The sequence below is a fragment of the Sinohyriopsis cumingii genome, chromosome 18, assembly GCF_028554795.1.
Source record: "Sinohyriopsis cumingii isolate HCF-2022 chromosome 18, ASM2855479v2, whole genome shotgun sequence".
NCBI lineage: Eukaryota > Metazoa > Mollusca > Bivalvia > Unionida > Unionidae > Sinohyriopsis > Sinohyriopsis cumingii.
The window spans coordinates 91444565-91459563 of record NC_142978.1 but is presented as its reverse complement, the minus strand read 5'-3'; the positions used below and the strand labels follow the sequence as shown (position 1 = coordinate 91459563).

Genomic DNA, 14999 nt, shown 5'->3' with positions numbered 1-14999 from the left:
ATATGACAGGCATATTCTCTGTAACTGTTGCTAATTGATAAGATAGGCATATTCACTGTAACTGTTGCTTACTGATATGACAGGCATATTCACTGTAACTGTTGCTAACTGATATGACAGACATATTCTCTGTAACTGTTGCTAATTGATAAGACAGGCATATTCCCTGTAACTGTTGCTAACTGATATGACAGGCATATTCTCTGTAACTGTTGCTAATTGATAAGATAGGCATACTCACTGTAAATGTTGCAAACTGATATGACAGGCATATTCTCTGTAACTGTTGCTAACTGATATGACAGGCATGTTCTCTATAACTGTTGCTAATTGATAAGACAGGCATATTCACTGTCACTGTTGCTAATCAATATGACAGGCATATTCTCGATAAATGTTGCTAATTGACAACACAGGCATAAGGTAGGAATGAGTAATTCTAATATAAACAGCCCTAACCTAAAACACAATAAGAGGACCACAGTGAGGGTCAAATTTTAATTTCTATAACATTCTAAGTTGTCAACAAGATCAGGTCTATGTACTAAAAGTTGAGTAAAGGACATGGCAAACATCATTTATACCAGGAATTCCTTGGGGAGACTCAGTGTCTTGAATTTAATACAAAGTAAACAGGTTTACCCTCAAATAATAATAATCTTAATATATAATCTACAATCATAGACAAAAAATTAGTTATGTAATTTTTTTTTAAATAGACATTAGTGAGGTAGACGCAAACTCCTACCCTTCATTATGGATAAAGGTCAGTTCTTCAATACAAGTTAAATATACATAATGTTATGATGTTTACTTGTTTCTAAAAGAAAATGGTGTTGCTAACTGCCATTATAGCAGTCTTTAAAAATCTTTTTACTGCTACTTCTCATGAACGGAAACTCATATTGACATGGGGTTTTCACTTGAAGACTTTGCATAATGTCTAGTTGGTCCTAAATGAAAATGGTGTCAAAATGTTTTATAGCTGCCACAGTGACCACCTTGAAAATCTTATCACTACATTCCTGAATGATAATCCACACATATACAATCTCAAGCAGAACATGATAATCCACACACATACCAATCTCAAGCAAAACATGATAATCCACACATATACAATCTCAAGAGGGGCCCCGAGTGGCTGAGTGGTCTAAAGCGCTCTTCGTTACGGATGACTGCCATCTCACGTCTGTCTGCGGCGGTTTCGAGTCTAGGATTCAGCCAATGTGGGTATGTGAGAAAGCTTGCCAGTAGCTTCTCGTGGGTTGGTGGTTCTTTCCGGTGTTTTCCCGGGTTCTTCCTCCACCATTAATACTGGCCGCCATGTATAGCCTATCGTGTGCTGAAAAATGGCTTTAACCCCACAACAACAACAACAACAACTTTCCTGAATAGATGGTCACATCAACATGCAAATGTTACTGAAACACTTCTTATGTCCAATTGGTCCTAAATGAAAATGGTGCCAATCTGATTTCCTACATGGCCATGCATGCCAATCATTATGCTTTTGGCATAATCATTACACTTTGTTTCACCAAATTACGTTTTATGGTCACCTGTATATGGATTACACTGTTTTGGTATAATAAAAAAACTAAAAATAAAAAGTTGTTTTTTTTGGTCATTTTTATTATCACCTCTTCATATCCACTTGTATAAATCTGAGAATGTGTGTGGGATTATGATTTTTAACGTAGCTTAAACAATTTTTCAGTCTTATCGTTATGATGTCTGCAGCGTGGCAGTTTATAGTGATGTCTAGCACTGGGGCATCATGCCACATACATTTAGCATGATGTCCCACCCAGTCACATTATCCTGACACCAGGCCGACCAGTCCTAACACTAACCTCTTTAATGCTAAGTGCTAGCAAGGCAGCTGTTAGTACCATTTTTGTATGTCTTTGGTATGACTCGGCAGGGGATCGAACCCACGACCTCCCGCTTCCAAGGCAGATGCTCTAACCACTAGGCCACCGGAGCGGTAAATCAATCTGAGAATATTTTTAAAAAGATAACTGCTGTATACAAATAGCATAAGAGTACTTTCCTTATTTGCTATTTATAGCATCTGTATATGACCCATTTCCAAGAAAACTGAAGGGTTTCTTCAAATTTGAACTTTGCTTCACAGATTCATTATATTCGTAAGCTATTTAGTTAGCAGTCCAGTCTACACTTTTAAAGAAAATTGCACCACATGTTAAGCAAAACACTTTATGGTGTGATTTGCAGATGTTATATGATGGATATCAGTGCACATTGATATTTTCAAAACATGTCAGATCAGAAAATAGTAAAATCAACAAAATCAACAATGCATTACAAACTTAAACAGAAAAATGTGTGAGTAATACAACATGCTGAGCACATGATCATGAACTTAATAAAATTCCAGTTCATGATCTTTCAGTGAAAGTTTAACATATAGATTAGTTAAAGTGAGTACAGAATATAAATAAGTTTTCAGTATATTTTGTCTTTGTGTTCTGGTTTTAATCCTTACGGATTTTGTCCTTTGTGACAAGAATTGTTATGAGCTGCAGAGCCAGGTTAGTAACAAAAGTAAATGTATATTTTTCATACATGCTGTAATTCTGGCATGTAATATATAGATTACACTTTCTATGCCCAAATCATACTTTTTTGTTAGTTATAACAGCAATAATTATGCTTATACCTGGGGTTGATGGTGACATCTATGCATGGCCAACACATTGGCCATCTTTACAATCTTGTTATCGATACTCCTTCTGAATGTTTGTTCATAGCAACAGCAGTAGCAGTATGGCTGCCACAGTGGCCATCTTGAAAATCTTGTACTTGCTACTCATCCAGGACAGAAAGCCCACATTGACAAGGGGTTTTACAAGAATATTTCTTGAAATGGCTAGTTGGTCCCAAATGAAAATGGTGATAGCCTGATATTCAGTATGTCCACCACAGTTGCCATCTTGAATAATCTTGTTATGTCTACTCTACAATGGATATCATATCAACATTTCCAGTATGCCATGGTGGTCCTCTTTATAATCGTGTTTTTTCTAATCCTCCTGACTAAAAATGTAAAATTGCAATGGGTTTTTTTCACAGAAGGTGTCTTGTGATATGTAATTGATCCGAACACCAAATAGGGTATCATTCTGATGTCCAATATGGCCACCATGTCAGCCATGTTGAAAATTTTGTCACTACTCCTCCTGAATGAGGGTGGGGTTCATAGTAGCATTGGAATTTTAATAGACAGTATCTTGTGATGTCTAGTTGGTTCTAATGATGTCATTCAGACATTTACTTTGTCTCCTGCAATGGCCATCTTGAAAGTCTTGTTATCGCTGTTTCTCCAGAATTAATGGTCATTTCAGCTTTGCGTTTTCACTAAAAGACTTCTGATGATGTCTAGATGGCACTAGAAATGATGCCTTAATGATATTGAATATGGCCACCATGCCATCCATCTTGAAAATATTATCATTACCGTACTCCTCTAAGATGAGAAGACACATCAGTATGGGTTTCCACCAGTTAAGACCTCTATGACATCTTGTTGATCCTAAATGAAAATGGTGCCAAGCTGACAACCAATATGTCCACCATAACAGCTAATTGAAAATCTTGTTATTGCTGAAGAATATCAAAGATGGTTTCAATATTCCATAGTTAAAAGGAAGGAATGGTCTTAACATATTAACCCCTAGTGACGACTTAACAGGGCAGGCGGTAGTTGGCTGCTGCCGAGTTCTGTAGCGTCATGATCATGCATGATACACTAAAGTGGGTGGTATTATAGAACAGTAGACAGATGTAGCTCTACAATGATACAAAATAATCTGGAATATCTAGTTGCACTACAAAATACAGATATTAAAAAAAACTCATTTTTTGGACCCTACTTTTTTCTACCGAAAATTTACCTGTGGTCGGAATCCGATTTTGTGTTTGGATTTTAGACTTTTTGGTCTCAGATCTAAGGCAAACCGGTATGAACTGCAAACAGACAGATGAGCCTTTGCAAAAAGTAGGATAAGATGGGCATTTGGAATAAAGAGTGGTATCCATACAAAAATAATGGCTCCATTTAGCAAAAAAAAGAAAAGAACTCCAACTTTTACTCTTCTGCTCATGCGTGAGTCAAATAGCCAATGAAAAATGATGTTTCTAACACAACTAGGCAGTATGTTATTGAAAGATCACCGGGGATTTGGTGTTTAATTAAGAGTCTATTCAGAAATAGCTTTCAAAATGTGTTTCCTACTCAATTTTCAGGCGAAAATGACAAAAAGCTCCAGGGGTTAATGTGTTAACATAAATTCATGGAAATTTGTTTCAGCCAGTAGAGTTTCAGTCCATTCAAGTGACTCTTGTTAAAAGAATATTTGAGATTTTTATTGAAAATAACAGTTGCTGGCAAATGAATACAGTAACAAACTTGAGTAGGTTTGTAACAGCTGGTAAGCCAGACTAATTAAGAAATTAGGACAGATATCGGCAGATAATTGCGCAGAGAACAAAAATCTTTTGAAAATGATGAGATCTTATTAAGGAGAATATTTGTGCTAAAATGAATTGCTCTTTTATTTCTATGTCATTCCTGTTGAAAACATCATTTGGCTTAGTGAGAAAACATTGGCTACAATTAAATGTGAGGAAAAATCTCCATCCTTTTGGAGCAGAGCTCCAGTACTTAGGTGGAAAGATTTAAGATTAAATGCCATTGACATAGTCAGTTTAATAAAGTAAGAACTGCCAAACATCATTAAGCAGTGCTTCCAAGTAAGACAAGCTTAGCATAACCAAAGTGATCCTGTTTTGATTTATTCAACATATGTAGCTTGGACAAGTAAGTGGTTTATTACCTCTACTGGTCATAGACCAGGAGAATTTATGACATGATCAGCATGGCAGTGTTTCATAAAATCTCGTCATTTTGAACAATTTTATTTCCTTGTGCTATTTTCCACTGTCCATAGTCTATCCATTCATTTGCACAATTTTGTTATCACTGCTACTAAATAACAACATGGTGTTTTTACTAAAAGATTTCTTATCATGTCTAGTAAAATGGTGCCAGTCTGCTTTGCAATATGGCTGCCAGAGCAGCCCTGTTGAAAATCTAGTTATCACTACTACTTCTGAATGAAAGCCAAATTGACAGAACATTTTTATCAGAAGACTTGATATGAATTCTACAAGTTGGTCATAAATCAGAATGACGCTTTGTATATCCAATATGACCACCATAGTGGCCATCTTGAAAATCATATCGTTGTTACTACTGAAAATTGGATTTTTACTGAAAGACTTCTTGTCATGTCTAGTTGGACCCAAATGAAAATAGTGTTGTTCAGATATCCAGTATGGCTGCTGCAGAGACCATCTTGCCTTGTTTTGAGTGCAGTATATCTATCTAATAAAACGAGTTCATATTTTCTCATACAAATGCAGTAACCTTTTTATTATATGCTCATTTTCTTATTCTCCCTAAGGCTTAATTATATAAACATACCGGTAAATACACTACAAGAAACAAAGTAACTGAATGTATGCCGTATTCCAAACTAAATACACAAGTGCAGATTAATCATTACACATCAGCAACATTATTAATGTGCACATAACTTTGCCCAGTTTGAGTTTGGTTGCATGTTAGACATAACTTTCAAAAGAAAATGGTGATTTGGTCTACTTAAAATTTGAAATTTGGAGTCATCTTGTGAATGAATGAGCAACAACTTTTCCTTTTGATCTGGAATTAATAGATTTTGGTACTTTTGTCATTTCTACAAAATTTCTTGAGTAGTGACTGGATTTATGTGACATTTTTACATGAAGTACATCAGATTTCAGAAGCGACGGATCAGTGTGTTGACATCTGCAAGTGTGTTTCTGTTCTATCACTGAATGTTTGAAATCATAATGTTGGAAAAATATGAAATCTTTCTATTGCAATTATTAAAAAGACGCTATGGAATATAATATTTATTTCATTTTGAGTGCAGTAAGGAGGATGTAATCGCACTTGGAATATAGTTGAAATTAAAGTACAATTTTGAAATGTGTAATTAAGCTTGAGAACCCATGACATGGCTCATAATTTGGATTTGCAGAACTATAAGAAAGTACATTTTGAGGAAATTCAGGATGCAAAACTGTAAGTATATTTTTGCCATTCTTATTACCAGCTAAAGAAGACAGTTTATGCCTTGTCACTTGCGTGTTATTTGTAGGGACCCAGCAATTTTATGAACACCTGTCAAAATCAGAAAGATTGTATCAAAAAAGTTAACACGGACTATGGCAAAGCAGCTGCGATGTGGCAGTCCATGAAACTTCTGCTTTAGTTCATTCAGAAACAAATTTAATCAACCAAAATGTAAAGCACATACTATGTGAGTGTACATGGTTTGTTTACAAAGTAGTTATCATACAGCCATTGCTACACATTTCTGATATCATGTTCAGTTGTGTGCTTCGTTGAAAGCTTCTTTTGTGAGCCTTTGAATTTATTCACATTGTCAACTTTGGTATTTCTACTTTCAAATGGCTCAAACAGTTGGTTTATTTCATCCACAGACAAATAAAGTAAATCAAAAGTGCTGGCATCTGTGTCCATTGATTGTTTAAAAATAGAAAGTAGTTCCTTTATTCACTTGAGTTCAATATGAAGTGCGCGCAAGTGCAATATCCTAAAATACTGAACTATTCTGACAATATAAAGTTAACAGAGAAAACAATGAGCATAAAATAATCACTATTCCTGAATGAATTCACATAATAGCATGGGGTTTTCACTGACAAACACCTTATGATGTCTGGATGGTCATAAAAAAATATGGTGCTAATCTGACCTTCAATATGGCCATCTAAGCAAAACCATTTCAAAAATATTATCACTACTGCCTTGGCCATCTTGAAAATCTTGTTACCACTACTTTCCTAGCTAGCTGATCAAATCAGTATTGTGCATTCACCAAAAGACTTTGGTGCCAATCTGATGGCAACTGTCTTGAAAATCTTGTCTCCTCCAAAACAGAAAGTCTTAACAGCAGGAAGCTTTCACCAGAGAACTTCTTATGATGTCTAATAGTTGGTCCTAAATGAAAATGGTACCACTTTTCCATTCATTGTGGCTTCCACAGTGGTCATCATGACAATCTTGTTAATGTGACTTTTCACATCAATACAGGATTTTCGCTAGAAGTCTTCATGTGGTGTCTATTTGGTCCTAAATAAATGGTGCTGCTCAGGAATCCAGTATGGCCACCACAGTGACCATCTTGACTTTGTAATTGGTGCTGCTCAGGAATCCAATATGGCAACCACAGTGACCATTGTGCCAATGTAAATGGTGCTGCTCAGGAATCCAATATTGCCACCACTGTGACCATCTTGCCAATGTAAATGGTGCTGCTAAGGAATCCAATATGGCAACCACAGTGGCCATCTTGCCAATGTAGATGGTGCTGCTCAGGAATCCAATATTGCCACCACAGTGACCATCTCGCCTACCATATTATAACTACTGCATAATGAATAGTCATAGCAACATGGAATTTTTACCTAAAGACTTTATATGATGTCTAGTTGTTTAGAAATAAAAATAGTGCTGATCTGATCTGACCTTCAATATGAGTACCAGAACAGTCATTTTGAAAATGTTATCATTATTCATGATTGGAAAGTCATGTTGACATGAGGTTTGCAACAGAAGACTTTTTATAATGTCTAGTTGGTCCTAAGTGAAAATGGTTTCAATCTGATGTCATTTACGTCTGCATCAGTGACCCTGTTGAAAATTGTGTTACAGCTGCTTTTCCTAGATCGCCAATCATATCAGCATTGTGCTTTCACCAAAAGACTTTTTATGATGTCTTGTTGGTCCTAAATAGGTACACAATCTGATGGCAACCATCTTGAAAATCTTATTATCATTATTCCTCCTAAAGGGAAAGTCATAGTGTTTGGTTTTCACTTTAAAACTTATTATAATGCTTTGCTGGTTATAAATTAAAATGTTGCTGGTCTTGACATCCAATATGGTCACCATACTAGCCATCATTGAAAATCTTGTTATCACTACTATTCATAAATTAAAAATCAGTTTGACATTGGTGTTCCTCAGAAGAGTTCTTATGGTGTCTGGTTTGGTCCTGAAGTAAACTGACCCTAAATATGGCCAGAATGGTGGCCATTATGAAAATATTACGATATCTCTACTTCTCCCAAACGGATGGCCACATCATCATGGGATTTTCAGATATAGACTTCTTGTGATACCTAGCTGGTCCTAAACGAGAAATGCTAATCTTATATCCAGCATGGCTGCCATGACAGGCATCATGAAAATCTTGCTGTAACAGATATTTATATTCACACGGGGTTTCACAGAAAGACTTCTAATGATGTCCACTTGTTCTAAATAATAATTGTGCCAATCTGACATTTAATACGGAAACATGGCATCTAATTTTAGAAAAATCCTGTTATCACCAAATAATATCAGAGGTGGTTTCAACACTGAACAAGGAAAAAAATCTTAATTTATAAATCCTGCATAATTTGCGTTCTTAATAGAGCCAAATTACGTACACAAAAGATATTCCATACAGCCCACAACCATGAACAAAAAACTACAAAAAATAAAATAAAATCATGTACCAGAAGTTACAAAAAAACTCAGACATGCATAACAAAATATTTTCATACTCTAGTTCTTAACAATGCATTTTGTTGTCTGGGTTAGTTGGGCTAGGAAATTGTTGTACATGTCTTTTTTACTAAGGTAATTCTTAACTCTGTTTCAGAGAAGCGCACAGTATCTACACAAGGAACTTCCTGTCAGAATTGCTCATAGAATTCAAGGGTTCCGTGGACTTCCTTTCATAGTGGGATGTCACCCCACCATAATCAAAGTAGTAAGCTGAAAATTTGTTGTTTAGTTTCGTATTTTTTTAAAGGTTTTATGCTATCACAATTATATGATATCTCCAGCTCATAGTTTATTATTATTATAAATTCACTAAGAAGTACTGTCAACGCATGTTTAGCTTTTGACTTGTGTTTTGGTAACTGCTTATAATTATTGTTCTAGGCTAAATCATTTTTTGATCTTAGTATATTACATCATGGGTAGTTGCATCACTTCAGGCTTTTTTGCATGACAGTACAGCTCATGAAATTTTTTGTTTCTCCATGCATCATGGTGGATGGGGAGAGAGCATGGACAGGATTAAGAAAATGTCCCTCAACCATCTGTCCTTATGTCCAAGCAGAGTTGCTGTGGCCTCTTGCACATATATGATCTGCACACCATGTTCGTTTGAGTCATATCCGATGATCATTGTGGAGAGGATGTGTTGTCGATAAATGGGTGTGATTTACTGTTTGTGACTCCAAGAAACATGCACTAAAGAGTTAGAGAGAGAGAGAGAGAGAGAGAGAGAGATGGAGGGAGAGAGAGAGCATGATCAGTCAGTGAGTTAACAATGCCCTTGCCCTTGTAAATTCTTCATAACCTTACACATCAACATTAAAGTCTCATTGCTGGTGAAGACATTCTTACATGTGTATTAATATATGTATATTTACATGGATATCCTTAATTTTGTAAAGAAAATTAAACCATAAGCTTAATGTCACAACATGGAGAGAGAGGGAGAAAGGTTGAGGAAGAGAGTAGGTTGAGAACAGTCCCTGAAAAATGTATTACAGGACACTTAAGTTGCATCTGAAAGTGAATGTTATTATTTTAAATTAACCGTTATTGGGAGAAGATGTAAAATTAAACGACAAGAAGTTAGAGGTGAAAGAGTTGGTGTGTGTTGTCTCAGCATCACAAAAATAAAATATAAAAAAATGTTACATTATCAGCTTTAAAAAGCCAGCTGAAAATACCGTTTGGTGAATTCTCAGATTTGTTTGGTAGAGAGAGACCTGTATGCATATTTGCTAAAGACAGATGGCTACATTACTATGCTTATTTTCCCTAAACTTGGAAAAAAAGGTACATAAAACAATCAGGAATATTGAACTGGAGGTTTTTTGTTCTTTTTTGCACACTCAAAAGTGTACATGATTGTGCATTTGGTTTAGAGTTGTATGGGGAAGGGAATGGTGCCACCTCCCCCAGGTTGATTGCTGAGTCATAATTTGTTAAATATGACAGTCCAAGTCAGATAGCTTCAAGTGATATCAATGACACCATCACAAGCTGAAAATTAGTGTTTGGTGCTAATTCTTGTCGATATTTTATATAGGTGTTTGCTATGGCTTTGATTAATGTTGTACACCTATTGAAGTCAAAGCATGCCTCATGTCAAGTGATGTTGGTGGTATGTTGGTTAGATTTATTTGAATAAATTCCTGGAATTGACCATGATCCACTTTCCACAGATCAGTTGGGAATGTACATGAATTTTTTTTACATCAGCAATAGAATTATTGCATACAAATGCTTGTTGTTGTTGTGGGGTTTAATGACATTTTTCAGCACACGTTAAGCTATACATGGCAGCCAATATTAATGGTGGAGGAAGAACCCAGGAAAACCCTGGAAAGAACCACTGACCCACGGCATACAAATGGATCAGCCTCTAAACAAATATACATTGAATATAAAAAAATTCTTTTGAAATGATTTTTGTAATTGTCCAATTTATAATCAATTTATAATCAACACAGAGCTGAGTTATTCTTCAAATGATATCTGATTATAATCACTCTGAATTCTCAGTTGTTCCATTGGTGTCTTTCCTGCATTGGATTTTAAAAATGTGTCAGTAAAATCAACCCAACCCCCCCCCCATGTTTGATCAAGACATGACTGCAAAGTTACAATGGAGATTTGTAAGTATTTACCCATCCACCACAGAACTTTAGTGTGGCACAAGCATGAAGGAATTAACTGCCCCACTGCGATGCATAGAGAAATAAAGAATCCTGTTAATTGAACTTGAGCTTTAAAACTGAACTACTTGCAACAGCTGATTGAAGTGTTTGAAGCTAGCTGCTATGATTTTGATAAATGCTGACTAGTTTAGCTGAAGCATAAAGCCATTGCAAAATAGCCTGAAGCATTCTCCATACATGTATCTTAGGGTGTTGAGATTGCAGAGTACCTATTTGATATCTGAACTGGTCTGAATGCAGTCTAGAACTGTCACATTAGTATATGCATTGAATTACAGTAAAATGTCAGCAGTCACATTCAAGCTTATTTCAGATGAGTATGGTTCTTTTAATCTTTGTGAGAAGTTTCCTGTTAATCCCAGAAAAGAGAGTAAGACATCATGTTTTCTTTATTTTTCAGCATGAAATGTATATTCGAGCTTTCCATCTTCTGTCAGAGTTTCCACATGTGAGAAAATTATGTGATTTTCATATTTTTTAAAAATGTTATATCCATCTGTTGCTTTCATATTGAAATTTGCCTTCAATGAATATTAGTCACACCATGTCCATGGCATAGTATCCCTTCTCTTTCACTAAATATTGTTTATATAACTTATAATAGTTAGAAACTTTATGGTCTTCATAAAATTAGCAACAAAGTCTACATCTACCGACGTTGCCTGGCAATTTTTATTTGCCAAGGGAGGCAACTCAGATTAAGGCTTATTATTCTATCTTACAATAGTTATCTCCCTTGGACATTACTCCATTGATGAAATATTTTAAATAAAGTAGAAAATGCTTTTCTGCCATCATTGTTTTCAAAAGTTTTGATTTTATATATATATATATATATATATATACACACACACACAGTGGAACCTGCTATAACGTGATAATTGTTATCGAAATAATTGGATCGCGGTAATGCGGGGTTTTACAGTATTTTACTTTTTTTAGAGAACAACTCGTTGGCACATATACGTGTATTCATGTCTAATGTATATGATGAATAGGGTATCAGCACCATTTACTATCATGCTGTTCTGGCATGCAGTTCATCCATAATGCATTTCCATTAAAAATTGCATACAGATTTACAATATTCAGTCATTTTGTCCCAGATCATTGTGTCTGAATTCAGCATCTAATATATATCATGAACAGAGTATTAACACAGTTTACTTGCCATCTGATATCATACTATCAGGGCTTGCAATTAATCCATAATACATGTAATTCCATTACAAAAATTGCATACATATGTAAACTATTCAATAATTTTGTCACAGATCATTATGTGTCTGAATTCAATGGGAAAAATTAACAACAAAATTAGGTTAAGAAACACGAAGCACATGTACGGTTCATTACATTTCAGAGTCTATGAACGGTGTCTGTACAAATTTCATATTGCTAACATTTTCTCATATGCGTTTTCGTGTACATTTATCCATTGTAAATTTCCAATAATTGACGCTTGTATGCCTATTTGTTTGAATGACTACAGCAAGAATAATTAACAATCAACACATGCTTTCACCGTGCATATTACTTTACTTCAGATTTTGTGAATATAGAAAGAAACATGTGAAACTACTATACTAATCATTGCGCAAAGTGCAGAGAATAACTTGTGTTTGTGAACTTGCTTTTCCATAACGGTAAAATATTTTTATAAAAAATAGGAAATTAATAATGAGTTCATAAGCAAACACCATACACATTTAAAACCCAAGAACTAAGTGCAGTAGGCCTGCAATGGTCACAAGCCACTTTTTAAAAACAATTTTAAAAACGCATGTACAATTTATACCCTTTCAAATTTCCAGCTAATATAGTAGGCATTATTTACTGATTATGTCTAATAACACCACCAAGCACAGCAAACATTTTGGCGGCTTTCGCTTTTTTATTTTTATTAAATTGTGGTAATTTTTGTATCATCCACCACCTTGTCTGCTGCTTGGTTGTGTATGCAGTTAAAGAAGAAAACACATGTTGGCTATTGTTTGAGCAACGATTGTATTCAGAATTAATTGAAGACAATCACAAAGACAAATTACTGGCTTTACTCATGGATCGTTAATAAGTAACATTTCCGATAATGTTTATTTTGGCATAACACTTCAAGAACCTGGTGAAATTATTAAATTTCAGAAGCTACGCCATGATCATATTATATTAAAATTCACACGCAAACTCTTCCCAAAAACAATAATAAATGTTTTACATACTATTTCTCGTACTTAAAAAAAATAAAATTCCCCAGTACGAGAAAACTACATGTACATGTATATAAAATTTCAGGAACCACGCCACGATCATAATATATTCGAATTCATATGCGATCTCTTCCCCAAAATGATAATACATTTTTTATTTACTATTTCACATACTTTGAACAAAAAGTATTTTTTCCTGGTTCAAAAAAAATACACGTACATGTATTTGTGTTTTCAGGAACCACGCCACAATCGTATTACATTCAGATTCAATTGCAATCTCTTCCCCAAAATAATAATAAACTTTTTATACACTATTTCACGTACTTGGAACCAAAAATATTTTTTCATGTGGGAATGAATATATGAAATTTCGGGAAGCACACCACAACCGTGTTATATCTGAATTTGCATTATGGCCAGGTTGCACTGTGCGTGTGTGTGTGTATGTATATATATATATATATATATATATATATATATATATATATATATATACTACCTTGGTATATCAGTTCTTTTAAAACTGTACCATATTGTTAATCCATGCATAATTTGTGAATGTTGAGTAAATACTTAGGACATGAAATAAATTTAAAATTGTCCATGTAAGTTTATGATTAGTACTGTTGAATTTGTAAGAGATGGGAGTGCCATTTTATGCATCATGCAACCATGTGTACCGTTTATAATACGTTAATTGACACTTTGCCTACCATTATAATCTTGTTTTCTTTACACTGGAGGTCCAAAGATCAGAGGTCATTCAGGCAAAACAGTCTTCATTTAGAAAGAATCGGATAATTATTTGCCGAATTAATACCAATTTTGGTATACTATATAAATCTTTATGCCTACTATGAATTGAGACCAAATTCATGCAGTTTTGTTCTTAAATATTTGTTGTGTTAAATAAAATGAACACCCCATTGAGCATAACCTTTTTCCCAGACTGATTTGAGACCTTAAGCAAAGTGATGCCACTTGGATCTTTGTTCAGAGAGAATGCTGATTTGTACGTTATGTTGAGCTAAAAACGTGATTTATGTATTCGTGTAGTGTAGTGTGCATGAAGGTCAGGTTTTCCGTTTGATTATTTTTAATTTGCTTTTAGTCATGGGAAACCATTTGCTGTGGATTTTATGGTTGCTAATCTGCTTACCAAATGAGTAATGATTAATCTGTAAAAACAGTAAGTAGAATCTTCTCCATCCACAAACTTCATTTCATCATTATGTTGTTGCAGCCACCAAAATTAGATGAAATAAGGAAAGTCTTAAATCATTAATTAATGAAGTGTTTGGAATTTTAGTATCTATTCACATAAAACAGTTTTGAAAATTTGCATTTGGTAATTAAATTAGAGAGCCAGTGTACCAGTATGTACGTCCCTGTTAAAAATTGCAAATGTTCAGCTCAGCGTTTTCTATCATAGCCATACTTTCCTTCTAGCCAATAGTTTGCATGATGCATAGTATTTTGGGCAGAACCTATTTTAAAATTGTCAACAAGGACTTGTGACTTTTACTCAGGCAGGGCAGCACTGTGGAAATGTACTTGCTTTTCTACTTTTTGGCCCCATGATGGTACCCCAGGCAGACACTTGGAATCATACGTGTACTTGGAATGGCATGGGCTTTCTCATCTAAAGTTGGCATGGTTATCAGGTTTCCTCCACCGGTGAAACTACCTTGAGTTAATACCAGAACCGTCAAGAGTACAGTACCTTCAGTTTTACTAGTTGCTCACTTTTATACAAGCAGGTGTATGGCAGAAGATATTGGGACTCCTGGCAAATGGTATCAATAAAGGCAGAAAATTGAAATTCACCAGTAATCTTTATGGAGCAATTGGGAAAAGAGATTTGAAAGGTATTCA

The 14999-nt window shown here is 34.9% G+C and overlaps 1 protein-coding gene across 1 annotated transcript in view; it reads left to right on the top strand.

The window, feature by feature from the left end:
* LOC149777435 (branched-chain alpha-ketoacid dehydrogenase kinase-like) overlaps window positions 1-14999 on the top strand; it is a 156333-nt gene that overhangs the window by 48334 nt on the left and 93000 nt on the right. Inside the window, exons 3-4 of the mRNA XM_089942068.1 lie at window positions 8811-8921; window positions 11315-11362. Of these exons, the coding sequence (XP_089798194.1) occupies window positions 8811-8921; window positions 11315-11362 (159 nt within the window). The remainder of the gene's footprint in view (window positions 1-8810; window positions 8922-11314; window positions 11363-14999) is intronic.